The sequence below is a fragment of the Kickxella alabastrina genome (assembly GCF_025024165.1).
Source record: "Kickxella alabastrina strain RSA 675 chromosome Unknown BX661scaffold_19, whole genome shotgun sequence".
Taxonomy (NCBI): domain Eukaryota; kingdom Fungi; phylum Kickxellomycota; class Kickxellomycetes; order Kickxellales; family Kickxellaceae; genus Kickxella; species Kickxella alabastrina.
Window position 1 is genome coordinate 164714 of NW_026251490.1, and position 27957 is coordinate 192670.

At 51.6% G+C, this 27957-nt stretch overlaps 7 protein-coding genes across 7 annotated transcripts; 4 read left to right on the plus strand and 3 right to left on the minus strand.

The window, feature by feature from the left end:
* Positions 1–603: 603 nt before the first annotated feature.
* BX661DRAFT_199807 (CNH domain-containing protein) lies at positions 604–6288 on the plus strand (the record flags this gene model as incomplete). Its single annotated transcript, XM_051538355.1, has 6 exons — positions 604–849; positions 1753–1847; positions 1877–2280; positions 2320–3376; positions 3445–5948; positions 5981–6288. 6 exons carry the CDS (start codon positions 604–606, stop codon positions 6286–6288), a joined length of 4614 nt encoding a protein of 1537 aa, XP_051390030.1.
* A 75-nt stretch (positions 6289–6363) lies between these two features.
* Positions 6364–8600, minus strand: BX661DRAFT_185753 (topoisomerase II-associated protein PAT1-domain-containing protein). The gene has a single exon (XM_051536861.1). It carries the CDS (start codon positions 8526–8528, stop codon positions 6405–6407), a length of 2124 nt encoding a protein of 707 aa, XP_051390031.1. The 5' UTR covers positions 8529–8600; the 3' UTR covers positions 6364–6404.
* Positions 8601–9337, minus strand: BX661DRAFT_185754 (transcription factor subunit Med10 of mediator complex-domain-containing protein). Its single transcript, XM_051536862.1, has 2 exons — positions 9243–9337; positions 8601–9180 (listed from the first exon to the last, which is right to left on the minus strand). The coding sequence occupies exons 1-2, from the start codon at positions 9280–9282 to the stop codon at positions 8810–8812; spliced, it is 411 nt and encodes a 136-aa protein (XP_051390032.1). The 5' UTR covers positions 9283–9337; the 3' UTR covers positions 8601–8809.
* A 199-nt stretch (positions 9338–9536) lies between these two features.
* Positions 9537–10483, plus strand: BX661DRAFT_185755 (DNA-directed RNA polymerases I, II, and III subunit RPABC2-like protein). The gene is made up of 3 exons (XM_051536863.1): positions 9537–9673; positions 9836–9851; positions 9998–10483. Exons 1-3 carry the CDS (start codon positions 9654–9656, stop codon positions 10325–10327), a joined length of 366 nt encoding a protein of 121 aa, XP_051390033.1. The 5' UTR covers positions 9537–9653; the 3' UTR covers positions 10328–10483.
* Positions 10484–11483, minus strand: BX661DRAFT_185758 (ribosomal protein S21e). Its single transcript, XM_051536864.1, has 2 exons — positions 11339–11483; positions 10484–10885 (listed from the first exon to the last, which is right to left on the minus strand). The coding sequence occupies exons 1-2, from the start codon at positions 11386–11388 to the stop codon at positions 10675–10677; spliced, it is 261 nt and encodes an 86-aa protein (XP_051390034.1). The 5' UTR covers positions 11389–11483; the 3' UTR covers positions 10484–10674.
* A 945-nt stretch (positions 11484–12428) lies between these two features.
* On the plus strand, positions 12429–14361 carry BX661DRAFT_185759 (Calreticulin family-domain-containing protein). Its single transcript, XM_051536865.1, has 2 exons — positions 12429–13924; positions 13949–14361. The coding sequence occupies exons 1-2, from the start codon at positions 12662–12664 to the stop codon at positions 14228–14230; spliced, it is 1545 nt and encodes a 514-aa protein (XP_051390035.1). The 5' UTR covers positions 12429–12661; the 3' UTR covers positions 14231–14361.
* Positions 14362–24602: 10241 nt separating this feature from the next.
* On the plus strand, positions 24603–27834 carry BX661DRAFT_185767 (tRNA synthetases class I-domain-containing protein). The gene has a single exon (XM_051536866.1). The coding sequence runs from the start codon at positions 24679–24681 to the stop codon at positions 27697–27699; it is 3021 nt and encodes a 1006-aa protein (XP_051390036.1). The 5' UTR covers positions 24603–24678; the 3' UTR covers positions 27700–27834.
* The last annotated feature ends 123 nt before the right edge of the window (positions 27835–27957 follow it).

The following is a 27957-nucleotide window of genomic DNA, read 5'->3' on the forward strand; positions in this document are numbered from 1 at the left end:
TGCTATCCCACTTTCAAACAAATTTTTTTAGTACCGTTATTTTTTTGTTCTTAAGCCTCTCGCGCCATTACTTTACACGCTGAACTCACACACAACACGCATTCAATTTCTCCCTTTGTATTTGATTTGTATGCCAAGGCCAAGGAAAGGAAAAACAAGCAATTTGACGTTGGTTACACAGAAACAGAAGAACAAAACAACGCGCAGCTGTTTTATCTTTTTTCTTTTCCCTCAATTTTTCTTCTTCCATATTAGCCACAGAGACAAACAACTTTAAAATTTTCATTTCTTTTTCATTATTTTTGTTTCTTCTCATCAGCACCCACGTACCTTTTCTTTGTTCGGCTTATTATACAACCATACTCTATTTTCGGTGCCTTATTCTTCTTGTTGTTTTGTTATTGTCAATTACACATATTTGTCTTGTTATTTTCCAAAAACACACATTGGATCTCTTTCTACTTTTCTCTGCTCTATCGCCATTTCATTTTTTTATTATTTAACACTTTATACATCAACTAGCTCTCACACGCTCTCATCCTTTGGATACACCCTGTCTCCTGCACAGTATCTACCACAACAGCAGCAGCAGCTTATACAACGATGGCTACGGGGCCAACAACACAGCATGGGCCACCCGCTCATGAAAACAGCGGCGGACGCAAGCATAAAGGGGCTGGATTCACCAGTTGGTTGAAGAAGGGGAGCTCATCAGACAGCACCGATGCGAAGAAGCTAGCGTCGCCCGCAGAGGAGATCAAGATGGTGTTTCTGCGGCAATTGGAGCTGAGCAGTTTTGAGCTAAACGGCAGACACTACCATTCAGTGTTCACAGGCGCACAAATAGTCGTAAGTACCCAACTGACTCTCCCATTTTTCTTTGGAACAAAACAACTGCGCCATGTTTAAAAAGCCCAATTCTTTTTGCCTAGCAAAGAATCAAGGCAAGCGAAAAAAAGTCTGGTTTCAAACTTGTCTCTTGCCCACATGAACAAAAGGATTTTTTTCGTGTTTGATCGACAGTAAGATTATTTTTATGGAAATGGAAACTTGTGCCAGTGTCATGCAGCATGGAAGTCCATGCAGGCGGCGTGGTTTCCATTTTTGCTCGCTCAAAAAAAATATGTTCTTATCAATTTGAAATGATTCCATGGTGGAAATTATCACAGTGCTCACAAAAACTTTATTTGATTCTCCGCTACCCGCAGTCTTACAAAGCCATTCTATAACTTTCTTTTCTTTTCAGCCTCTTCTCTATTGACGGATGACCAAAAAAAAGTTTAATTGAAAACTATGCCCACGTAATAGCACGTATATCCGATTGCGCAAAACTGATATGATATGCTATTGATTGCGCCTGTGTTAATTTGTTTATTTTTGCGCTCTCACACTTTATTACCAATATCACTCGCATATTCACTTTCATTCACTGTTCCCCCCCCCCCCCCCGCATGCGGAGATAATTCAAATGTTCTGTTTGCCAGCCCTTCAATTATTTTTCTTGTATGCCATGCCCTTAAGCTGCCTAACCGTCGCTGTGTCTCTCCTGCCCCCCCCCCCCACATGTGCAAAGAAATAAACACGCGATGGGTGTGAGGATGGAGAAAAATCGATGCATGTGCCTGCTTGAAGATGCACTTAACACACTGGCTGCACACTAATTCCCATCATTGCCCAAAAAATCCACACTCGCGTTACATGCACATTCAATAGGATATTATTCTGAAGCACTTTGGGCTGCCGGACAGAAAGCTAGCGAGCAACGTGGCTTCGCGACTTATTGACTGCAGTCTATACACCCACGTGTCCGGCCCGAGCCTTGCCTCACAAAGCGGAGAGAGCGGGCTGTAAGTAATAGTGGCCGCGTCAGCAGCAGCACCAACAACAACAATACCAGCGACGGCGCTGTTATTGACAGCAACACAGAAATATACACCCTGACGAGCGAGGCACTCCGCGCGCTCAAGGCTATGCACAAGGGTGAAGCGTTGCACAGGGCAAAGACACAAACACGCAAGCGGTACATGGATTTGCGCGAGCACCTGCACCCGCGGATTCTGGAGCCGCTGAATGCCATCAACCGCGTGAGCACCAGCACCAGCGCGACTGGTAACAGTGCCAGCAGCGATGTCAGCAGCAATAGTAACACCAACAGTGGCGAGATGAGAAAGGGGTCCACAGACGGGGGATCAATCAACTTGGCAAATGACACTCGCAGCAGTAATTTGCCCCCGCCACTAGATACCAGTGGCGCGCGCAAGATGGGGGCGTTTTTCCGGGGTAGATATAGTAGAAATTCTGGGGAGGGCGTGGCGGTAGAAAGGGAGCCACATATCTCGTCTGGTCTCCCTGAAGAATTGCCAGAAGACACGTTGGTGGCACGGGATTCATCAAAGATGGCCAACAAAGACAGCCACGGACGCCGCAAGCAGAACTATCTGCCCATCACACCAACAACCGGTGATGACGACTACGCTGCCGATGGCTATGGCGATATGACTGCCAGCACCGATGCTAGTGGGCAGGCGGCGCGGCTGCCAGACGTCAAAATCCCGACTGGGGATTTTTCCGGGCTGCTGAATACCTGGTCTTTTGTTGCCGATGGATCGTTGGGTTTTGGTAAGGGCAGCCGGAACTCGCTGTTGGGGCTGATGTCGCAGTCCACCAGCCGCAACCAGTTATCATCAGCAGCGCACACAGCCGATGCATCGGCAACAGGATCACTGGCTGGCCCAATCGCCACGCCGGCTGGAAGCATGCGTGAGGGCCTTGGTGAAGACTACACAGTCCGAGTTCAAGGGGGGCTTGCAGTGGCGTTGCGTCGGCGGGGGTTGCGCCGCGAGTACAGCGACACCGAGTTGAACCTGCGCATCAGAAGGCGGCGTGATGGGCGGGGCATGCGTATGTATTCGTCAGCGCCAAACCTTAACTCAGTGTACAGCGAAATGCAGCACTCAAATCACAAGGCAGTGCACCGGCCGTCGCTGCCCATGCCGCGGATTCTTTCGCAGGTGCAAACATTGTCACGTGAAGACTGGGCATTGGGCAACGACGAAGACATGCTGATGTACATGGCGAGACGCAGCTCTCGGTTCTCGGACATCACAATTGCAAGCAGCTACAACGGCGTGAGACAGCCTCGTGGGATGTTGCTTGACCGGTCGTTCTCCTACAGCGAGGCCAGCAGCGATGTGTGGCCAGCCCGCAGCAGCATAGGCTCCCAGTTTGCAGATATCCAATCAAGTGTGGGCGACGCGGAGATCGACGCGAATATCCCATCCACGTACTCGTCGCCGGTCGGGGGCTTTGTGGCAGAAGAAGATGGCGGTCGGCAGCGGTCATTCAGTGACCCAGCTGGGCTGCCGCGGCTGCCACGGTCGACCGATGATGGCTGTCTGCGGGCACATATGAACGCCTGTCATCTCGCTCGGCCCACCAGGTGAGCCCCACCATGAATGCGCTGGCACTGCCGCGGCATTCGTCGCAGACAAAGCGCCAGCTGCGCGAGTACGCGACTCCGGATCCGCAAGGCATCACCAGGGCCTTGAGCGAGGACGTTTCAGCTCGTGCTTCATCAGCAACTTTGGGAAGCACAAAGCGCCATTCCGAAAGCGTCAGCATTGATGATGGCGCCATGCAGCTGCAGCTCTGGCGCGACACTGTTCCGGTCACTCTGCTGCGGACTTTGGGCTCTGAAGCTGTGGCGCATCAGGAGGCAATTTTTGAGTTTGTGAGCACTGAGCACGCGTACCTGCGTGACCTGGAGCTGATTGACTTGATTTTTGTGCAGCCGCTGCTGGCAGCGCCGCATGTGCTTGCGCGGGAGCAGGCGGAGGAGTTCCTGCGCACGCTGTTCTTCAACTACAAGGAATTAATTGCCAACAGCCAAGCGCTGTGCGAGCAGCTGCGCGAACGGCAGGCCGAGTCAGCCGTCGTGGCGGGTCTTGGCGACATTATCGACAAGTGGGCAGATGATCTGGTGGTGTTTGTAGAGTACGCAGTGCATGTCCCAGAGGCCCAGCTCGCCCTGGAGGGCGAGCTGCTTAAAAGCCGTGCAATGGCAGAATTCTTGGCATCTGCAGAGGCAGCTCCTGGCGCGCGGCGACTACCAGTGCAGAGCTTTGTGGGCCGCGCAGCGGCGCGGTTTGCGCGATACCCAATGCTACTGGACGCCATAGTGCGCCGCGCGCCAACCGGAGAAGACGCCAGCCGCTTGCGCAGTGCAGCAGCAAAGGTGCGGCATGCTTTGACCGAGGTTGACCGGCGCACAGGTGAGGGCGCGGCAGCCCTGCGCATGCGGCAAATCAACCAGCGGCTGCAACTGAGTGAAGGTGCGCGCGAGAGCCTTGGACTCGAGAGTCCTGTCAGGCGCCTAGTCAAGGAGGGCGTGTTTATAGCAGGCGATGGCTCGCAGGTCCTTGTCTTTCTCTTTGACAACGCGCTGGTCATGGCTGTCGAGGAGAAGATTTCCTACGCGAAGAACGTAACCCGTTATATTGCCGATTCTCGGATTATCCCCGTGTCGATGCTCGACGCGGTTGTGCCACCAGCCGAAGCCGGCGCGCTGTCTGGGATCCGTGAGGCACTGGGACTGCTGGGCACAGGTCAGACCACTGCACCTCGCAGCACACTGCTGAGACATTCGTCTAGCGCTACAAACATGCGCCCATTGCGCGCCGGCGCTTCTTTGTCATTTGTTCACATTGGCTGTCGCGCTCTGGGCCGGACACTGTTGGTTGCGTCCGACACTGAGCGCGATGCGTGGCTCAGTACAGTTAGGCGGCGTATCTGCATGCCGCAGACGCTGGTCGAAGCGTACACGGAGCTGCGGCTGCTGTCCGACCGTGATTTCCCACAGACGCGTGGCCCGCAGTGCTCGGCGCCATTCACAGCCACATCTGGGTGCCGCATGGTGCTATTTGGCAACCGCGACGGGATGCATTTGGGCATCTATGGCGTGCCAACCTCGGTTGTGCGCATCAGCCAGTGCGGGTCTGTGTCAAAGATTCACGTGCTGCCCCGGTACAACATGGCGGTTGTTCTCAGTGACCAAATCCTGTTGGTCTTTTCATTGTCTGATATTGAGAACTCCACGGCAAATATCAACTCTACAGGCCTTGCCGGAACCAAGATTGCCTCGTCTGTCGCGTTTTTTGATGTTGGCACGTATCTCGGGACGCCGCTCATTGTGCTTATGAAGCCGCGTGGTGGCAAGTCGCACTTCAAGTGCATCCAGCCGCATTTCATCGACTTGGAGGGCGCAGGGACTGCCGGGAGCGACTACAGCTACGAGAGCAGCGAAAGCGGGAACGAGCGCAAGCGCCAGACTACCCCAGCAAGCGCTAATTCTGCGGCATATTCTGTCAACACCCTGCGCATAGTCTACCAGGGCAACCGTGCAGTGCTCCGCCTCATCAGCGAGTTTGCCATCCAGGGGAAAGCCAAACGCGTACACTTCTTGCGCCGCAAGCTGTGCATTGTTGCCAGCAAGACGTTCGAGATTATTGATGTTGCCAACAGCTGCCTGCTTCGCAGCCTGCCTGATCCACTTGACGACGACTTTTCCTTCATCCACGCCAATGACTCGGGCCAGGCAATGGCCATTTGTAAGGTTGGGCGCGAGTTCCTCTTGTGTTACGAAACGTTTGCCTTCTACATCGATAACTTTGGACGGCGCTCGCGCCCTGATGTGTTTATCCGCTGGGAGATGGCGCCGCACCTGATCATATTCCGCCACCCATACATAATTGCCATCAACCAAAAGTTCCTCGAGGTCCGGTACATGGATTCGGGCGTGCTGCTCAGCATCATCCGCATCAGCGGCGCTGTCTGCCTCAACCCCGACTCCAAGTCGACCACCCTGCATATTGCCGTGGGACCGCAGACCGTGGGCACGGCGACTACTATCCAGGAGAACATTGGCGTTGTGTCTACGGTGGTTGACAGAAGTTCTGCCAGGGACAGCGATGACAACCCGAAGCCGACAACATCAGCGCCATACCAACGCCCATGAGAACCAGCAGTTCGTCTCAGCAACTTGCCTCGCTGGTCGGCAAGGCGGCAGCAGTCTTGGGTACTTCGAGCGTCACCAGCGGACATGTTGTTCCCGGTGTTGCCGGAACCACGGGCAAACGCATGTTCCCCGAAGGCACGTCGTCGCACTTTCGCATTGTCGAAATACGCCTGCCTCCACTCAAGGCCTCGGCATCCGCGAGATCCGCCACCGTGCCTGCGGTAGAGGCAACAATACCGGCGGATTCTGCCGAGCCTACTTTCCACGAGCTGTAAACGACACACACACTTGCGCACAACTACGTGTATATATACAGCTTTAGCATTAGCATTACTTTTTTATATTAACGATACGCAAATGTATAATTTCTGAGAGATACGGTAAATGCCGGTCAAGTGGCAACCTGCGATGCGTCCAATCCGAGCGCGTTCAAGAAGAGATTGACGTTTGCGGTAAGCGCCGTTGCAATGTCCATCGGCAGATGTCCACTCTTGGCCAGCACGACCTTCTCCAGCACCTTCTCCCGGACCTCAGACACCAGTGTGTGCTGCTGCTCGACCGATGCGCCAATGGCAAGCGTGGCCAGAAATTGCCACGCGTGCAGGTCCTCCATTGGGCTCATGGTGTGGCCCAGCGCCGGCGACGAGGGCGGTGGGAAGATGGATACGAGGTTGCCTCTGAGCGAATTGAACAAGTGGTTATACAACTCTGCCGCCTGGTACACCTCCTGCGCATCCGCCGGCATGCCAAATGCATGTGCACCACCCTGCTTGAGCGCAGCCGAGCGACCCAGGAGCACGGTCAAAAAGACCAGCGCCGGCCTTGTGCGTGCCACCCACGCAATGTTGTTGCGCTCCATGAACAGCGCAAACAGGCCGTTGACAATCTGCAGCGAGGTCTCTGACAGGAACGCTAGGGTTGGCGGCATGACGGCGTGCAAAAACAGATCGGTCTCCTCGCGCTGTCGCATGGCAACCAGGGAGCCGGCGGCCGAGTAACTAAAGCTGCCAAAGCGGCACACATCCAGGGTTTCAAAGTTAGCTATGACGGTGGTCGTCAGAGCCAGCACCTGGTCAATAGTCAGGTGGTGGACAAGCCTGGGCACGATCCTCTTTCCCTTTGAAAACGACAGGAAGCGCACAAGCGGATGTGGATACGTGTTGGAAATGGGCTGCGACGCATCAAGCTCTGCCCACGCCTTCTCCTTGGCCTCAGTATAGTTAGACAGCCAGTTCTGGACCGCCGGGTGGTCGGCATTCGGCGGCAAGCGCACCTGCTCGCGAATCATCTGCTCCAAGCGCAAAACAGCCGAGTATACGTTCTCGATAGAGCGCAGCGTCTTGCGACGCTCACCGGCAGGATTGCGGGTGTCTCCGAGGCCGGAGAATATACCACCGAGATCGTGAGTGCTCGGAGAGTGCTTGGGGATGTCGGAGTGCAGGGATATGCTGCCCGAGTGGCTGCGCTGCTGGACCTGAATGACTTGCTTGGGGTTGCGTGCGGAGTTGACGGATATTTTGCCCAGGGCACCCTCGGCTGCCACGTGAGCGGCCTTGGGGCGCCGACGCGCCTCGTTGACGATGCGCTGCACTTGTTGTTGCATGCGTGCCATTGAGCTCTGCGTGTTGCTGCGGTGGGTACGGCCCAAATGCTGTTGCTGCTGATGCATGGTGTGGGATAGCGACGAGCCTGGTCTTCTCGAGTCGTTGCTTCCCTGGCTGTTAGGCGGTCTATTGGGATGATTCTCAGGCTGTTGGTGCTGATGTTGATTCTGATGTTGATGCTGCTGCTGATGCTGCTGCTGATGATGCTGATAGTCGCCTTGCATGGCGTTGGAAGGGCCAGGGGTGCCGGCCGACGACCTCGGCGTAGCCGAACCACTGATATTGCGGCCCACAGTCTGAACGACGCCTGGATTGAACATGGCGCCGCGAGACAATTGGTACATGTGGCAGTAAAAGTCATCTGCAGCTGGGTCGTCCGTGAGCAGCTGTGAGACTTGGATCCTGATAATATAATCCTTGTCGTGTCTCGACATCATGTTGTCGTACTTTGAGAGCTCCATCTGTCTGTTGAGCCGAGCCTCCCTGCGCTGCGCAATGACCTCAGGGTCAGCCATGCGCCGTCCACCCTGCTGCACCTGGACGCGTTGCTGGACAATCTGCGCCTCAACCTCAGCTAGCGTCATCATTCTCCCGCCATCGAGCTGGCCGCCAGAGGCCATAGGCTGAGAGTGCTGCTGCTGCTGTGGGACCTTGGCCTGGTGCTGCATAGCGTACTGTTGGAAATCGAATTCCTTGCCTGAAATTTCCTTGACATCAGCCTCAAAAGTCTCATCGTTGAAATTGTCCAGGTTCTCGTCTAGCTGTCCGCCGAGCTCTTCACCCTCCAGGACCATGCTCTCAAGCCTGGCATCTAAATCATGGTTGGCTTCCATGTGGCGGAATGAGTCCCGACCGAGCGCAATTGCATCATCTGGAAATCCAAATCCAGTGCCGAAAAAGGAGCCAGACATGTCTTCTTTCTTTTTTGTCTACTTTTTACGAGCTTTAAATAAAATTATGTTGAAAATGAACAAAAAAGACGAGAAGAAAAAAGAAAGTAAAATAGTCAAAAAAAAGAAAAGGTTGGGAACATTCTCTGATTTTATTATCACGCTATTCCCACCCATCTTGGCACTTAGTTTTCTTTTTGTTTGGGTTGTTGGCACCACAGCTGAACGTTAAAACTGACCTGCTTTTACTGTCAAAGGCAGAATCTCGCTGGGCCTTGTCACTAAACTGTTGTGCTGTCTCTTCATGGCCTGGGGACACTGGCCTGCGCGTTCTGGTCCTGACCAAGTCGCTCGGCAGCTTCCTCCGGGAAGAACTCCCTCAGCTTCTTCTCGTACTCCTGCTTAAAGTTTGTCAATGCAGAAATTTTCCCGTTAGTAAACTGGTTCTCAGAGGCCACCCTCTCCATGAACTGGCTGGTAAACTCGTCAGGATTCCTGTCATCCTTAATGTATGCCAGGACTTCTTCAGGGACACTAATGTTCAGTCTATCTTTCATATCATGCATCTCTGAATATCCTCTGACTAGGCGGTCAACGCGCTGCTGGAGGACTTGCTCGTCAGCTGATTCATTGTTCATGACGGTGACGCGTATTTGGGAGAGTGTTTCGAGGGCTCACGGATCTTGCTCTCCATTGCTGTGCGGTCGTGGTCATGGAAGTCATCGTTGCTGTTACTGCTGCCGGACAGCTGCTGGTCTGGTTGATTTCTGTGCATTGGTATTTTTGGACAGAACTCCCGATTGTGATATAAAAAGAGCGCTGTAATCGCAATGGTAAGTTAAAAGTGTTCACATTTATGCGTGAGAGAAATTTCTAAAAGGATATAAGCAACTTTCTAATATCAGTGACTATGGGTAAAAAGCATATATCACGAGATTTTTTTTATTGCTTCGAGCCGAACTCGGCAAAAAAAATTGGTTCTCAAATTTTTTTTTGCTCAATGTGGGCGATTCTTTTTTTTGTCTTTAGCTTGTAAATTTATGTATTGAATTGTACAAACAACTCCTCTGTTACAGCTCCAGTTTTTATTCGCATTCTCATTTCAAACCCTTTCACACACACATACAAGTCGTTTAGATATTAATCATGTCTGACAACGAAGAAGAGTATGTGCAGAACCGCAGCGTCCTAGCCAAACAAACGCAGGGACACTAAATTATTATTGCTTTTTTTGCTTATTGCAAATGCCAATTGACACTTGCTCGCTAATAACAATAATCCAATTCAACCCAAGCTTCTGCTTTGTTTCTCTGTTATTATCTATGTAGGTACTACGGCAACGAGGTACGAACATCAACCGGAGCTAGGGCTATCCGCCAACCCTTCACTTTTGACAAGCCTAAGAGTAGATAACCAAGAAACGCGGGCAGAGAAAAACTAACAACCATTCATCTCCAAAAAAATATCCTTATTTTTTTAAATACTTGTAGTTCAACGACAATGAGCCTGATATGGAAGAGCAGAACCAGGACGATTCCGCCGAGATCTTCCTTCCTGACGACAACGTTGAGCCCACACCGACTAGCGAGCGCATCACCACACCATACATGACCAAATACGAGCGTGCACGTATTCTGGGCGCGCGCGCGCTGCAGATCAGCATGAACGCGCCGGTCATGGTTGAGCTTGATGGCGAGAGCGATCCGTACGAGATTGCGCTTAAAGAGTTGCGCGCCAAGAAGATCCCCTTTGTTATCCGCCGGTACCTCCCTGACCAGAGCTACGAGGACTGGCGCGTGACGGAGCTTATTGCCGATTAAGCGTTGGAGATCAAGCTTGCTTGGTGCAGAACACTTTTCTTGTTTTCTTATTTCCAAATTGATTCAGCACCTTTTATTCTATCTTGGCTCCAAGGCACATTTGACAAGTACATCAATAACCACATTGAAGTACACAATAAAAGTAAAGTAACAGCAAAAAAAGAAGGCGATTCAATTGTATTTTTTGCAAATATAGAAAAGTTGAAAATGGGTCCACAACAAAAACGCCGCCGTCCCTTCTTGCCGCAATAAAAAAAACAGCAAGGAAAAGACAAAGCAAGTGCAAAAAAGCAACACTACAAAAGTTCAAAAGCTTCTCCCATGGATAAAGGGGGACTATGCTCTTCTTACTTCTGGTAGCTCCAGACGTTCTTCAGGTAACCGTCCTTGCTGCTAACGCGGTTGAGCGAGTCATCGCCCTCGGCGCGGGCACGGACAGCACCGCAGATGGCGTAGGTCTTGTTGGTGCCAGTAATGCGGCCAGACTCATCGACATCGGCGATGTTGATCTGGATCGAAGCGTGGTCCTTAGAGCCAATGAGGCGGTTAGTGGCCGAGCTATAGTCAAACAATTCCAGTTCAAAAAGTCGCGCAGTTATTCACATACATCACATCGCACACGGGAGAGGGGTTATCGCCGAGGTTTGTCGTAGCAGTATAATCAGCCAAGAAAAATTTTCAAGCGTAGTTTTCGCGTCGAGTTTCATCAATACGTATTGCAGTTATAGCCATTGTCGCCGGTTGTTGTTGATGTTATTGTCATCGTCGTCGTTGTCAGAGGTTCCCACGTGTAAGCAAAAATGTAGCACATAAGTAGAACAAGTTCAATTAGTAATCGTGAAGAGCAGCGGTCAATTAGGGTATTGTTTTTGGTACTCTTTGCGAGCTCTGCTGATTCGGCTGTCAACCAAATCAGCAGCCTCGAATTGAACACCAATGTCTCTGATTCCGCGGCATTCTTTCTCCTCAAGCCGGCGAAAAAACGAATGTATGAAAAAGACTGACGCTTACCACTTGCGGGGAATGTAAAGGTCAACAATAACACCCTGGTCGTTTTCCATTGTTATCAACTAGTTCTTAGAGTCTGTTATAAATTTGTATAAAACAAGCAGAGAAAAAGGAGGTCACCAACTCCTTGCTCGCTTGCCAGCCTGTCCTAAGTGTGTGGAAGCCATTACCCATTTTTCTTGCAAATGATTTTTTTTTGCTCTCTTTTTTTTGCTCCCCTCCGCACACATACACGGTTGCAAAAAAAATGTTTATTTTGGCTGGCTAGCCTTGATTAATTTTTTTGACCGGCTCGCACTTTTTTTTGACTGCCTGTCAGAAAACCAATCCCGCCTTGATGCCCACAGCTTAAAAAATATGTGCTTGCCAAAAGTATGCTCAGAATCACCAGAAACCAGCGCCATTTGCCCATTAGAGTATTTTTGTCTCCTCTTTGACACAGCTCTTTCACAGCATAAGCGAGGGGGTAGTTGCCACTGAAAAAAGTAGTTTGCCAGGCAGCCGCTAGAAAAACTTTTGATCAGAAAACTTTTGATCTCAATTAGCAAAACGTGACCTTCAAACTTTAGGGTTTGTGATTGCTGTTGTTAATAAATTCGGCTCAAAATCAGACCGAGCCGCAAAACCACGAGTCGGGGCGGTCCATTCGACAATTGACAGTCCTGATCAAGCCGAGCTAATTCAATGCGTGAGCGTGCATTCCAGTCCTGCACTGATTCCCAGCCTTCAACTATGCCAATCAGCAGGCGCTACGTCGGATGCGACAGGATACTGCGTGCAGCCAATCAATCACTGCAACATCATGGCTTCCCTGTAATTTGGGAAACTGCGTTTGAAATGGATAGGAGGCGTAACACATCTGTTGCTGTTTTTAGGCAGGTAAAAGCAGCCAAAAGAAACAAACAGGACGTGTGATTGTGACGACGTAGCGCGAAAGGGCACACACACACACAAGTTGGCACAGTGTATTCAAAAAGCGCACTGCAAAGTGCACCGAGAATCGTGAAGCGTGAGCAGTGACGACAATGAAAAAACCCTATGTGAGTCGTCGCTGGACTGCAAAAAGTATGGCGAAACAAGCCTTTGTTTGCTGCTTTGCTTTTCTGAGCAATGTCTCTCGAAACTTCCATTAGCACTACTTTGCTTTGCATTTGGCCCAACCATCAGAGCCAAAAGTATTCGTAATAATCAAAGCCCTGCTCTGAGCTCATCCGCGAGCAATTGTGGATGCGTTTGCTATTTCATCCTTCTTCTTTGTTTTGCTTTGCAATTATCTTGTACACTAAAAGACCGTCCTCCCTTATATTCACCTCATTTTTCTAAAACATGCGCTGCTCCATTGCTCTGACAGCACTCGCCGCACTTGCCAGCTCGGCACTCGGCCGCGTCTACTACGAGGAGACATTCACTAGCGTTGACAGCGTCGACAGCTTCATTGCGACAGGCGTCCGCGCAGACGTCGGCGCCATCAAGCGCTCGCCAGGCAAGTGGTACTCTGATGAGAAGAACAGCGCCGGCCTGCAGCTCGTCGAAGACGCGCGGTTCTACGCCTACACATCCAAGCTCAAGCGCCCATTCAACACCAAGGGCAAGGACTTTGTGGTGCAGTTCACCGTCAAGTATGAACAGGATATTGACTGCGGAGGCGCATACCTGAAGCTGTTGCCTCCTACCCTGGACCCGACCAAGTTTGACGGCGATTCGGAGTACGAGATCATGTTTGGACCTGATATCTGCGGCTCGACAAACCGCCGTGTGCACGCCATCATCAACTACAACTCTACGAACAGCCAGATCGACAAGGTCATCCAGCCGCGCGGCGACCAGCTCACCCACCAGTACACGTTCTGGATCAAGCCCGACAAGACCTTTGAGATCCGCATCGACAACAAGATCCAGGAGGAGGGCAGGATTGAAGACATGTGGAAGGTTTTGCCCGAGAAGCAGATCTCGGACCCGGATGCCGTCAAGCCTGAGGACTGGGTCGATGGCCCGGCAATGATTGAGGACCCTGAGGACGAGAAGCCCACAGACTGGGTTGATGGTCCTGCCACCATCCCTGACCCCGAGGCCAAGAAACCTGAGGACTGGGACGACGACATGGACGGCGACTGGGAGGCGCCCGTGATCGCCAACCCCGAGTATAAGGGCGAGTGGAAGCCCCGCCAGATTGCCAACCCGGAGTACAAGGGCGAGTGGGTTGCGCCCATGATCGACAACCCCGCGTACGATGAGGACGAGGACCTGGCTGTCTTCAACATCGGCTACGTCGGCATTGACGTCTGGACCGTCAAGTCAGGAACTATCTTTGACAACATCCTGATTACCGACGACATTGATTACGCCTCTCAGTTCGGCAACACCACCTGGGGTGACTACGTCGAGGCTGAGATCAGCGCTAAGAAGGCTGTCGATGAGGAGGAGACCAAGAAGCTCGAGGAAGAGCGCAAGGCCAAGGAGGCTGAGGCAGAGAAGGACGCTGAGGCGGAGAAGGACGCCGACGAGCTTGATATTGAGATCGAGGAGACCATCGAGACCGAGGTTGTGCTTGAGCTCGAGACCAAGGTTGAGACTGAGGTTGAGACCGAGGTTGAGACTGAGGTTGAGACCGAGGTTGAGACTGAAGTTGAGACCGAGGTCGTGGTTGAGGAGACCACCGAGCTCGAAGTCGTGATTGATGATGTCACCGAGTCTGCAGTCGAGGAGGACAAGGTCGACGAGGCTGTTGCCAGGGCCGAGAAGAAGGCTGCTAAGAAGGCTGCTAAGAAGGCTGCCGCAAAGGCCAAGAAGGCTGCTGAGGAGGCTGCTGAGGCCGCCAAGAAGGCTGCTGAGGAGGCCGAGCGTGCTGCCGTTGACGACAGCGACGATGATGTTGTTGGCCATGACGAGCTTTAAGTCACTTGTAAGCTGCTGAATTCATTACCAAACTTTGTTCAACTTTTCTTTCTTTTATAGCTCCTTTTTTGTTCTCATCATTTTTTGTGGCGTAGGTTTCGCCAGCATAATAAAATTCACATTCACATTTATTTATACCTCCCTGTGGCACGTGATAAATATGTGAGCAGTCGCGATTTTTTTCTTTTTTGGTGACAGGCAATTTTTAATAATTTTTTTGTTGCTCCACAAACAAAAAGGCTTTATTTGATTTTACTTCAATTCAACATTGAAATTCGCAAATTCACTTTTTTTGTCCCTATTTTTAATATTGATTCGATTTCAATTAAATAATATTTTCTTAATTGTCAAATGAGCTTGCCCGCTGGAGATTCTAGCACAAAGGTAGTTATCGTTACAAAATGTTATTTGTTTTGTTTTAGCTGCATGTTGCTGCTCATTTAAAATGGCACGCACAATCGGGGGACATTAGTACTAACAGTTAAAACTGACTCCCCACTTTTTAAATTGCTTGTGAAAATTAGGCCAGCAAAATGTCGCAGGCGAGAAGCGCAACGGCCGCCGAGCTGAGGGCTGCGGCACTTATGTCGCTACGCGCGCGAGCTGTCAAATTGCAGAACAAAGCGCCCGCTAGCAACGCTGTCATGGCTTTGGCCATACCTGCCAGGGGGCAGAGGACGGAGGAGGACAAGGATAATGCGAGTGCGGGCATGAGCGTGAGCGAGGTACTGTCCGCTCAAAAGCCCGCTGCTCAGGCACCTGCTAACGACACACATCAACTTTTGAACGCACCCGGGCGATACGATTCCAGGATACAGGGCACGTTGGTCGAAGCAGTGCTGGATTCTGACAAACCCACATACAGCAGCGAGAAGCACGCCCAGTCTGACAACAATAATATCAGCAGTGATCAGCATTTCACCAGCAATCCCAAGGCGGAAGATGATTTTGAATCGTTGTTTGCACAATACCAGACCCACGCCAACCCTCCTGCAACACAGCATGCCAACCCTGCCGAAACACAGAATGCCAACTCGGCTATTTATTTTAACCATTACGGCCACCACAATCCCAGAGAGGTTGTTTATAGCGTCCAACACCCCTATGAGCGCATTCAATTGCCGGGGCTTGCGTCTAGTCGCATGTTTTCAGGCGGCAGCACAGCATTCCCCTTCCAAAGCACGCATTGGACTCCTGGCAATTTTTCCGGCTACCATGTGGGTGGGCAGCTTGGTCCAGGGCTTGAGTATGCCGAGGCACAGCCATACCAGATTCCCGGGCCGACGATGGCGTATCAGGAGGCGCCCGTATTCATGGGATTTAACCGCCACGCACATAATATGATGCTGCCGCCGCCACCGCTGACACAGCAGCCGCCGCCACCTCAGTCTCCGCCGCCCCAGTCGCCTGCGCTGCAGATGTCACTGCAAATGGCTTTTGGAAACAAGAGTATTTGCGGCTACGAAGACGGTGAACTTGCAGGCATGTACAGCCTGCCGCCGGCTCCGCACACGCAAGCGCATACCCCAGTTGATGTCTCGACAACCGACCCACACCTGATGCTGCAAAGCTACGGGCCACTGTCTGACGGCGAGCTAGACCCATCGCTTCATATTGACCCCCACATGCTGTTATCTGACGGCGAAACTGATGAGCATGTAGGCGGAACTCTGGGTGCAGCAGACTCCCATATGCCTATGATGGACAGCTTGTTCCGCAAGGACGGCCGGCTAGATATCGAGGGGATTGCCCGGAGCCGCGTTGCCGGCATTATAAAGTCGAGGGACTCCAAGCTCATGAAGGGCGCGCCTTTCCGTGCGCTCATGCTGCTGCTCAAATGCATAAAGCATGATGACCCCGAGTCCATACAGACCATAGTCAAGGGCACGCCGTTTGCTGTGGTCCAGGAGCTCAACTCGCTGTCGCATGAGTTTGGGCTGGCTACGGTTACTGATGCTTGCATGAGCATCCTGGTAGCTTCCGACTCTAGAGCCGCACGGCCCAACATCACTGTGTTAGATAATGCACCCTTGCATCAGCGTCAATTGTCAGTGGCTGCCATGAATGGCGCTCTAACAACTGATGTTGCTGCTCCTGCTGCTGCTGTTGTCAGCGAGCAGGGGTCGGACAGCGATATTGAGGACATGGACATGCGCTCGTCGTCTTCAGAACATGGAGAGGGTTTGTCACACGATATTGACGTCGATGTCGACATGGACACGAGCTCGGATGTCGAGTATGAGCAGGCTGTGGCCGCTCCTGCAACTCCAGCCACGCGAAATCAGCTGCACATGGCTGCAAATCATGGATATGAGCCCCTACACATGCGTTCCCGGGAATCGACGCCGCAGCCAATGTCTCTTTTCAGCCGCTCGCGCGCCCCTAGCCCGCCCAGCGCCCAGCCACGGGCACTTGGGATAACGCCACTAATAGGCCGCATGTCTTCATCGTTTGATCTGGTTGAACGTTCGCTCAGCAACATTATGGATTCTCCGCCAGTTTTTAACTCCCGCCAGCCCACACCTAACTCGCCGCTGGCCAGATACCCACCCTTTGAACCGACTCCCCCGACGGTCGAGCACACGCTGTGCAACAGCCAGTATGGCCGGTTGGTCGTGTACGTAAGCCTGAGCGACTCTGACTACGACGGGGACACGGATGATGCGTCGGACAGTATGCAGACAGAGGACCTGGAGCTGTTGGCACAGGAAAAAGTGCGCCACGAGGAAGCCCGCATGCTCATCTCAGAATGTCGCCGGCTTAAGCGAGAGGATGCCTCTCATACGCCCATACCAGGCAGCTCTACCAGTATCGCGCGGCTGAACGCCAGCGCCACAGTGGCGGCCGCGCTTGTCAACACGTCAACCCCCGAGCCGAACAGGGATCTCCCAGACGAGGTGCTGATGAAGACCAAGCTGAACTTGAAGGTCCAGGAGGAGGCAATTGCCCAGATGAAGCTGGAGATCAGCCGCAGAAAGACTAAGATGCTCCTCCGCAAGAAGCTGTACGAATCGATGTCTGCGCAGCGCCAGAACACTCAATCGCTGGAGAGAATCGTATCAGCTCCAAACACGCCGCCGATGAGCACTGAGATGGCTGTCGATGTTGGTCCGCTGAAACCCACTGCGTCCGACCCAGTGTCTCTCAATTCGCCGAGCGGATCAACCGACGGGGCTCTATCTATTATATGCTCGCCCAGCGAATCTAGGGACTTCGAGGCGCCCAAGGCTGCCGAAGTTACTAGTGCTTGCGGCGTGTTCGGCAGCTTACCTCACACTAAAGACAGCTCAGAGGCTGCTCGGCTGCCTGACGAGCTCAGCGCCATGGGCGAGGACGAGCGCGAGCTAGTTAACGTCTTCAGCACCATTTCTCCGTTGCGTCTTCACGCATCGACGCTGCCCGAGATCAGCTTTTTGGAGCGCTCGATCTGTGACCTGCCCAAGGAGATGCGCGACAAGCATGCGTCCAGCCTTGTGGCCATCATGAAAGACGCCATCGACGCCAAGCAGGCGGAATTGAACTGTTTGTCCAAGGATCTGTCACAGATGAGCAGCGTCGATTTGGACAGCCTGAAGATGCGAACCGCCAAGGTGACTGACCGGCTGACTGCCAGACAGAAGCAGCTGTGTTCTCAGAGGGAGCTTGCACAAGCTCGGATTCGTGAACTCCAGCAGAGCACACGCCTGGCCGAGCTGGAGCTGGAGTTCCTCGGATTCAGTCGTGATGCGAATCTAAGTTACCGCTCGATGCTGAGCTCTGCCCCACAACTGCCCAAGGTTGCCGAGTCTGTCAACGTGCATTCGGCGGCCCTGCGCAGTGATATTGCGGAGATCCTTTGGAGGGTCAACTCGATCCGTGATATTACTGGCAACGAGCAGGCGACGATCATAGCGGCTGCAGCGGCAGAAATGATGGTTGCTCAGAGGACGCCCGTTCAGCCTACTTCCCCTTCTATACCGCCGGCGCTGCCGGTGGTGCGCAGCACCGAGGTTATTTTGACCAACAAAGCTGCTGAACCCAAGAATGATACTCCTCCTGCCAGAACTACTGCCCAGGTGCCTGGATTGACGAGGTGAGGGCCAAGCTTGCTGCCATTAACAAGGATCGCGAGGCCCTGATTGAAAAGGTGGCCAAGCTTTCGAAGAAGCGCAAGCTCAAGCCTAAACGGGCAAAGCAGGAAAATGTGGCGCAGGACGCGACTGAAGGCACTGCGCCGAAGAAGCAGCGCAGCTCTTCCGTAGACACGCCCGTCGCAACCGCCACTGCCTCCGCTGCCACTAAGCCTGCTGCCCCCTGCTGCCACAACGGCGAGTACCAACCCCGCGATTCCGTCAGACATCGCAGGCACTACTGCCAACATCAAATGGCTTTCAATGTTGCTCAAACGGGCCGCCAGCAAGCACATCAAGGTCGAAAAGCCTATTGGCGACTATGCGCCGAGCAACACCATTGATTCGTCCATATTTCAGCCGATCATAGTTGTTGATGGCATTGGCCTCCCCGCTACTACAGGACCGGTCTCTCGCATCATTTTGGCTACGACAGTCGGGGACGGTTCTAACCTGCTGAGCGCCCGCACCCACTCGAGCCCAGCGCCAGCTGCTCTCTCTGTATGCTCGTCGCCGCGGAGCACGTACCTGTCTTATGAATCGCCATTCAGCAAGTCCTCAGTGCCATCCACACCGACATTCGACGCTGCAGAATTCGACGCTGACACATTTTCTCAGGACATAGAATCAACACCGACCTCTGTTGATAATGACGAGTGTTCGCTGAAGATATTGAAGACGATTACCGTGGCGCAAATAGTTAATCACTTCCACACACAGTTGGAGGCTAGTCAGGACGTCATTAAGCAGTATTACAATGACCTGAGAACGGCCCTGTGCACTGTCCCGGCCGAAGCCGACGGGACTGCCTCCACTTTTGCGGTTGCCAAGGCGCTCTTGCCAGTTCTGTCCAAGTTTGGGAGCATCCCTAAAACAAACAAAACTCTTGGTAATAAGAACCCGCTGCAAATAGCCATTGACCTTGGACAGGCGCACGCCTTGGACAGCGGCTTTATTTTGTTCTCGAAGATACAGGAGAACAAATGCATCGGCATAAAGCAGCTAGCCGACTTGCAGCGTACTATCGATCAATGTGCTGCATTCCCGCCGATCCTCAATGGCGATGTTGCACGCATGAGCAATCCGCTGGATACGACTCGACACAAGGCCCAGGCGAAGGGCAAGTCGGAGCGCGTGCGCCGCTACTACGAGACTCTGGAGAGTGACAGCGATGATGGAAGCGCATTCGAAGCTGACAGCTGTGACTCCGATTCTGAAGCTGATGCCGACGACAATTCCAGGCTGGATTACTCCGAGGACCATGATGCTGCCGATGCGGACGACGATAACAATGCGGCGAGCGCGACGGAGGGCGGCCCCGATGCACTCTATCTTCGAGCTCTGCGCATCCTCTGGCACGGCTCGCCGTTTGGAAAGCTGATCCCTACTCAGAGCAGGATACTGCACTTTCTCCACTCACGCGCCAATGTCCGGCTGGGCAAGGCGATTAGGTTCTTGAAGCAGTCGCTGCAGTTGCATCCGAAATCTGAGAAGCTATGGGACCTCTACCTCGAGCTTTACATGCGCCAGTCTGTGGACACCAAAGAGATCGTGTCTGCGTTTTCGGATGCAATCAAGTTCCACACGCAGAGTATGACTATCTGGAGGCGATACGTGCATTGGTGTGGGTGGAACGTCCAGCACAGCACCGGGACCTTGGTCGACTGTTTTGCCTGGCACAATCGTCTTTCTGTGGTTTCGGCGGCTGCGATCAAGTGCCTCGCCGGTAAAACGACAGCGCTGCTGGAGGAGCAAATTTCTGCCTTCATTGTCGAGATGCTGTCCTATTTCTGGGACTGTTCGTGGGTGCTGATCGAGCGACAATCCGCGATAAAGGCGACAGACCTTCCTGCCAATGCGCCAACGATGGTGTACCTGAACAGGCCGCGGCTGGTTGACCACATGTACGCCTGCCTTTCCTCTGAATCAGTACAGGCGTTGTCCGACAATATCACAAGTCTGCGGACCGCCAATTCCTGCACCCGGAAGAGCGAAATGGTCGGTGACGCTGTCTGGAATCCGGATGCATGGATTCTTGCGAAGCTGCTTCTGCCGCACCACCTGCTATTTATTGGCCATATGTTTGTGTTTGGCTTTATCCGCACCAACAAAATCCATCGCAGCGTCATGGCCGGCATGCAGGCTGCCATGCGGGCCGGATGCCGGTACCAGACGACCTACTTTATCTCCTTGGACAAGTTGGTCGCGGATGCCGCGAAGAAAGAGGCCACCTTGCCAGCATATGTCGTGCCCATCGTGCGCCAGCTCACCATTAGCATTGGCCACGTACTGGTGATGTACGACATGACGCAGGATGCGACGGATCCCTCGGCGCAGGCTCTTGCTCGGTCGCGTGAACTGTGCCAGGCATCGATCAACGTAACCAAGGCCCAGCTGGCAAAGCATTCAATGGCGCCAAAGGCCTCAAGCACGCGGATAATTACCAGTCGCGAGGACGTTGCCGGACGCATCGAGAGTTTGTTTGCGAGCGCCGCGCCCGATATGCAGGCCCTGAACGCCCTGCCACCCACGATAGCCAAGCAGGGTGACAGCAAATTCCTCCTTTCTGCGCAGCTGCTGCTCCATATCATCGAGTCCAAATCCTTAGACATGGCTTACCAACACGCGGCTTGCTTTTTGCGCAGCAACGCCCTGTTTATAGCCCGAGGCATGTTCATTGACACAAGTGAGCTGCAGGCAGACCTACCGGTGGTGGAATCCAGCTACGACAATGCACTCTTCCGGCAGTCGCTTATGGATTCTCGTGCGCTTTACTACAGGATGGTTGGGTACAACAGCGCGAATCCTCCGAAATCGATGCTGGCGCTGGCATCGAAGCTTCTCGGCGGTGGTATCGAGGGTGCCAATTCAATCTACGTGCAAATACGCGAGACCGCCGGCATTTGGATCAACATTGCGCTCTCAGAGCTTCTGCTTGCGCATTTTGTCTCTGGCGAAACGGTGGACTGGATGACGACGGACAGCAGCCCCATTGAATCAGCCGAGCTGTGGCTGCGCTGCGCCTTGGACCACATCAGCCCGAGCAGCACGGGTAGCCGGGCGTACATTTGGACTTTGCTGCTGCAAGTGATAATGGCGCAACGATCACTGTGCCTGAATGACTTTACGCAGATGCACAACGACTTGGTGGGAACTGCAGACGTCGAATCGCTGCACTTGACTCCGAACTGCTTTACTCCGATGAACTTTGTGGTGCGTGCTATCATATCGTGCAATCCGTTGGGCGCGACTATAGATGCAATCGGCAACTACATATCATATGTGGCTCGTGGCGATACTGAGCTTGCTTTGAGGTAATGTTGCAACAACAATGATTTGTTTTGTGAATGTTCACTGTGCTATCATGGGTTTTCTTTGCTTGCTATTTGCTAGATACTGTGCTCATTTTCTCATATTGCTTGTTTATTTTTGGGCGTGTGTGTGCGGCTGTGCGATTGCGTGTGTTTGTGTATTACTGCTTGGTTTTCGGAAAGACACTTTGCACATGTGTGCCGCAATTGCTCACTTTTCATACGCGCACAATTATTATTGCATTATATTTTCTTTTTTGAGGCAATTTGATTTGTAGGTTATTTATATACGCCGCGACGCTGGACAGAGTCAACTATGACTTGCAGAAACTACTGCGGAGGCTGCAGAACCAGTATCCTTTGGACCCGCTGCTTTGTGAAATGTAAGATTATGCTCAATATTTGCATGTTTTTGTGTAGTTGCCGCGCACACTAATGTTTTAGCCAAGATTTAATTCGTGTATATTCTTTGAATGGCCCTTTTGTCTGGCTTAGCTTGTCTGGCTAATAATTTTTTTTTAAAAAAATGTCGCATTTGGGGGGTTTTCGTTGGTGGGTGCAAACTGTGCGGCGTTTTTGCTTTCATGCTTTTTTCACGTTTTATTTGTACACTTAGTAGAAAAGTCAGGACTCCTGCGAATAAAGGATAAAGACAGTCGGCACCAGCTGCTATGCGCATCAAGTGTTTATTTTGTAGGGTTGCGCGAGAAGTTGGCTTTAAGGTTTCTTTATTATTGTCATTATTTTTAGTTTGCACTCTGCGCACAGATGGAATGGCTGGCTTTTTGTTTGCCTTTGCGTGCTTTCCATTTGGAATAAACGTGAATTGGCAAGTGGGAGTCGGCCAGCATTGGGTGCTTTTGACATAGCAAACGTAGTTGGGCAGACCGCAAGGTAACGAAAAAGAAGTGCACATTCGGGCTGCAGAGAATCATTTTTTTAGAACTTTGTCTTTTCTTTTTTGAGTTCACTTTATCTATAAAATATAACAATAAAAGCAGAAATATATCGAGAAGTTGAAAAGAGAACAGTGAGAAATCCTGGACAATTAATATTTTTCTACTTTTTTCTTAAATTAAATTGAATGTATACAGGTTATTTATATTTGGAAGGCCATCAAAACAGGTACGCTCGCATTGCACTTCATTAAGAAAGATAAACACGAACGCTGAAGTTATTTTGACTATCTCAAGCACCACTTCATATGAATCCAATTAAAACAAGCATGATGACAAAACTATTTCAATTGCTACGGTCGCTGCTCGCCGCACTTGCATATTTCGGTGCTGCCAGGGGAGGGAGGGGATGCAAAACAGCATATTTACAGTAGATTGACAGTTGCGGATCATCCATTTTAATTGCAATTTATTGAACAGTGGCCTTTTTTACTTCTTAATTAGGCACTATATGTTTGGTCGAAGAATCTTGTTATTTCCATAATTCAACAACATGGAAGCAAATGTTTGGCGAGGAAACATATACACGTTCAAAATCGAGGGAAGATCCCAACGACTCGTACTTTAACTGTGACATAAAGCTCAATATCCCCCCCCCGACGAATTGACAATGCAATAGGGTCGCCTCAATAGTCATGAATTGTGACATGAGCGTCAAGTGGGGATAAAGATGATATATAAGGGACCATAGGGTACGTTTGTGGCTATTATTATCAATTTTATTTGTATGTCATCATATGTGCGAAATTGAACAAAGGTAAACTTCGAACCTTCAAATATGGCTGCGATTGTGGTAGCAATGCGATAGTCATAATAAGGCACGGTCTCCACTGTTTTCAATTACACGGCACGCACAAATGCATTTCTCTGCACGAGTTCCTGACAACCCAAATATTAACGTCTGAACCAATTTGCAGCAGCTATTTTTGATTATATTGAAGTCAATGATAAGAGTCGATCTTCTGGGAAGCGAAAAACAGTGAGGATCCCCTGAAGAATGGAACATATCCAGATGTGCATTGAAATACATCCTCTTCCAGCCACATATCCGCTCCCTGATTTTTTATATCTGCACTCGAGTTGAGAAAACAACAGGGACAGATATCAACACAAGATAAGCATGGTATGGTATTAGGTCTTTAACCAAAAATAAATAATGGTTGAGGGATATTTTCAAGTCGTTGTCAAAGCAAAATATGCGGATATATAAATTCAATAGTTTTTTTAGCGCTTGCGATTTATGTGTGCTCGTTTAACTGACAATTTAATGGTTTACTGTTGTATTTTCTATCCTCGATATTTCATCAAACACTATTCCAGTTTCCAAATTACCGCTGGAATCGGTGTATCCGGAGACCATATAAAGACCGGGTACTTTTCCCACTAGTTTATTAAATTTGAACCAGCACTAACACCAAAGTTTTGAATCTCACGTTTCCGTTTTTATTTTCGTCTGTATAAAATTAATCAATCATAATATCATAAAATGTGCAAATTCATCATCTCAATGCCATCCACATCTTCAGCATCACAATGCCGCATGTGCACTTGCCCTGTCTGCCGGACCGGGAACGACTGCGACAGCTAACTTCATAATGTTGTCGTCTTTGAGTATATTTCTATTTTGCTCAGATCCTGCTCACCGGTGCTTCGTCGAAAAGACGGGTATTGCAATCCTGAGCGGAAGCAAAAATACAAGCAGGCCTGGTTACAATTGCAATCAAGACATCCATCTCTCTTAAAAATACCATGTAGACATGTGCACTTGTCCTTCCACCATTCAACAGCACCGTCATTTTCAAATACTCGCATAAAACTGCAACCTGGTTTGCATTTCTTCAACAGATAAATGATTAATAAATTAACACATATCCAATTAAATCAGATTCCTCTAATCAAAATCACGATGCTCCGAATCATTAATCGTTATACGTTGCGCATGCAACAACTTGGATAGTCGCAGCGCCAGGCTAGGTTCGTCGAATTCTTTCGTTTGCTTCCCTCGAATTCGAATTTGCTTTATTTATACTTGCGTACAGGTTACCCAATTTGGACACGACGCAAAGACACATATGATCCGGGCACTTACCGCCCAGCGCCTATTCCCGCACAGTCACGTTCTCGCGCCGGCGGGCATGTATAGATGCGCCGCATCGACAGGCTTCTCGGCAAGAGCATACGCCACCGACTCAGAGGACGCCAAAAAGTCGGCGAATCTCTACTCACACACTCTGAAGCTGCCAAAAACTGAGTTCCCCTTGCGAGCAGACGCAGCCCGCCGTGAAAAACAGTTCCGGGAACGCTGCACAGACACGCTTTACGAGTGGCAGCTCAAAAACAATACAGGCTCGCAGTTTATCCTTCATGACGGCCCGCCTTACGCCAACGGTGACTTGCACATTGGCCATTTTATGAACAAGGTTCTAAAGGATATTATTAATAGATACCAGGTTATGCAGGGCCGGCGCGTGTTGTACATACCGGGATTCGACGGACATGGATTGCCGATTGAGCAAAAGGCATTGGCTTCGTTGAAGGGCCGGGAGCACGATTCACTCGATCCCATGGAGATCAGAAGGCTGGCACGCAACTTTGCCATGAAAGCAGTCAGCCGACAGACAAAGAGCTTCCGGGATTATGCGGTAATGGGTGACTGGGCCAATCGGTACTTGACGCTGGACCCCGCGTACGAAGCGAACCAGCTAGAAATCTTTAAAACAATGGTTGAGTGTGGTTATATTTACCGCCAGAACAAACCCGTGTATTGGTCGCCGTCGTCGCGCACTGCACTGGCCGAAGCCGAGCTGGAGTACAACGAGGAGCACGTTAGTACTAGCGTATACGTCAAGTTCCCGCTTACTGGCGAGTCTGCGGCTCGCCTCGGTACAGAGGGGAAAGTTGATTTGTTGATTTGGACAACCACGCCATGGACGCTCCCAGCCAACTCTGCGATCGCAATGAATCCTGATATGGACTACGCTCTTGTGCGTGTCACTGAGGGCCCGGGTTCCGGGTTTAAATGCCACCAGCTGGTTGTCGGAAAGAGCAGGCTTGCCGCAATAACTGACATTCTGCCTGCAGAGTCCAGCACCAAAATGCTCCGTGAGTTCAAGGGCCGCGAGCTGGAGGGACTTTTGTACACCAGCATCTTGCGCAACAAGGTCTGCCGGGTGCTTGCCGCGGATTATGTCACAGAAGATGCAGGCACTGGTCTGGTCCACACTGCACCGGGGCACGGAAAGGATGACTACGACTTGGGGATGGCCAACGGAATCGACGCGTACTCGCCGGTTGACGACCACGGCCGGTTCACCAGCGAAGCTGGTGCAGCGTTTGAAGGAAAGGACGTTCTGAGCGACGGAACCGCGGCGGTCATCGACATGCTGACTGTGTCCGGCGCGCTTCTTGCGCAATGCAAGCTCACGCACAGCTACCCGTACGACTGGCGCACAAAGCAGCCGATCATTCAGCGCGCGACCCCACAGTGGTTTGCTAATGTCAGGGATCTCAAGGGCGCCGCCTGGAGCTCAGTCGATGATGTGCTGATCGTTCCTGAGTCGGGCAGGCGCAGGCTGAAGGCCTTTGTGACCGGTCGCTCCGAGTGGTGCATTTCGCGGCAGCGCGTGTGGGGAGTGCCCATCCCCGTGCTCTACAACACACGGACGGGCGAGCCCCTTTTGACCTCCGAGTCGATTGACCATATAATCCAGGTCATTCGGACCAACGGCGGCTCCGATGCCTGGTGGAAGTTGCCAGTCGAGGACTTTTTACTCCCCGAGTATCGCGAAGGGGGTGATACTTTTTCTAAGGGCGCCGATACGATGGATGTGTGGTTCGACAGCGGCAGCTCATGGAAGCTGCTTGAGGACAAGGTTGAAAGCCGCGAGGGCGCGTATGCTGACATGTACCTCGAGGGCAGTGACCAACACCGGGGTTGGTTCCAGTCGTCGCTTCTGACTTCAAATGCTGTGCGCAATGTGGCCCCTTACAAGGCGCTGGTAACGCACGGGTTTACTCTGGACGAGCACGGTCGCAAGATGTCAAAGTCGATTGGCAACACGCTGGCGCCCAGCCTGGTCATAGAGGGTGGCAAAGACAAGAAGAAGGAGCCTGCGTACGGCGTTGATCTTTTGCGGCTGCTGGTTGGATCTACGGACTATACCAGTGACGTGAGCTTTGGGCCGACGATATTTGCTGGCTTCAGCGACAATATCCGCAAGATCCGAGGAACAGTGCGCTTTATGCTTGGAAACCTCGACGGCTTTGTGCCCGAGATGGCGGTTTCTTACGAGCAGATGCCAAGCATCGACCGGTATATGCTGCACGAGCTGCGCCAGTTCAAGCAGGGCGCCAAGCGCTCGTTCGATAGCCTTGAGTTTTTCCGTGCGATGCAGGCGCTCAACAACTTCACCAACACTACGCTATCGGCCTTCTACTTTGACATAAGCAAGGACCGGCTGTATGCGAGCAGCACAAGCGACCTCGAGCGGCGATCGGCGCAGACCGTACTTTACTACACACTGATCAACTACACCACGGTGCTTGCACCCGTGACGTGCCATCTGGCCGAGGAGGTGTGGGAGTTTTTGGGGCCTGTGCGCAAGGCTTTTGGTCACGAGTCATTTAGTGTGTTCCAGGAGCAGTGGGACCAGACCAGCGAGTCATGGGACAGTCCGACCCTGGCCGAGGAATGGGCAGTGCTGCGCAAGATCCGCGGCCTGGCCAACCGCGCAATCGAGGCGGCACGCCAGGGAAAGGTCATCGGCAGCTCGCTGGAGGCAGAGCTGGATATATACGTGCCGCTTGGCTCGCGCCTTGGCCAGCTGCTCAAGGCGCATGAGAGCGATCTCAACCAAATATGCATTACTTCAAGAGCTGAGGCGCATGAAAGGGCTGATGTGGTTGACATACCAGCATTAGAGGGCGAATTCTCCCAGGCGGACGAGATCGCTGCGTTTGGCACAGAAACTGGCGTTAAGGTCGTATGCCGCCGGTCGTCTCTGCAAAAGTGCCCACGGTGCTGGAACTTCCATTCAACAGCGGCCAATGTTCTTTGCAGGCGTTGCGACATTGCCGTGGCCGACTTGGCGTAGGCAACAGCTGCATAAACTATTCGAGCTTGCATGGGCTGAGCTGCATGCAAGTCTTTTTTAAGTCGTTCTTTTTTCCGCACTCACAATTGAACCAGAAATAAAAACCCTGGGACATATATTCAGGTGAAATCAAATTTAAGGGCAAATTGAGATATGACAAACGGCTGCCAACATCCCGCTTGTAACAATTTTTTTAATTAATTGCTTTTTTTGCAGGCTAACAATGCATTTTTCTCGTATGCAGATACAAGTGCTTCG

Excerpts from the sequence above, each read along its gene's own strand:
- BX661DRAFT_185759 (XM_051536865.1), top strand. The coding sequence starts at position 12,662 with ATGCGCTGCTCCATTGCTCTGACAGCACTCGCCGCACTTGCCAGCTCG. Across the intron at positions 13,925-13,948 it reads AGACTGAGGTTGAGACCGAG|GTTGAGACTGAAGTTGAGAC; the intron begins GTTGAGACTGAG and ends GTTGAGACCGAG.
- BX661DRAFT_185755 (XM_051536863.1), top strand. The coding sequence starts at position 9,654 with ATGTCTGACAACGAAGAAGA.
- BX661DRAFT_185758 (XM_051536864.1), bottom strand. The coding sequence starts at position 11,388 with ATGGAAAACGACCAGGGTGTTATTGTTGACCTTTACATTCCCCGCAAG. Across the intron at positions 10,886-11,338 it reads CTTTACATTCCCCGCAAGTG|CTCGGCCACTAACCGCCTCA; the intron begins GTAAGCGTCAGT and ends GTTTGACTATAG.
- BX661DRAFT_185753 (XM_051536861.1), bottom strand. The coding sequence starts at position 8,528 with ATGTCTGGCTCCTTTTTCGGCACTGGATTTGGATTTCCAGATGATGCA.
- BX661DRAFT_185767 (XM_051536866.1), top strand. The coding sequence starts at position 24,679 with ATGATCCGGGCACTTACCGCCCAGCGCCTATTCCCGCACAGTCACGTT.
- BX661DRAFT_185754 (XM_051536862.1), bottom strand. The coding sequence starts at position 9,282 with ATGCACAGAAATCAACCAGACCAGCAGCTGTCCGGCAGCA. Across the intron at positions 9,181-9,242 it reads CCAGCAGCTGTCCGGCAGCA|CCCTCGAAACACTCTCCCAA; the intron begins GTAACAGCAACG and ends AAGATCCGTGAG.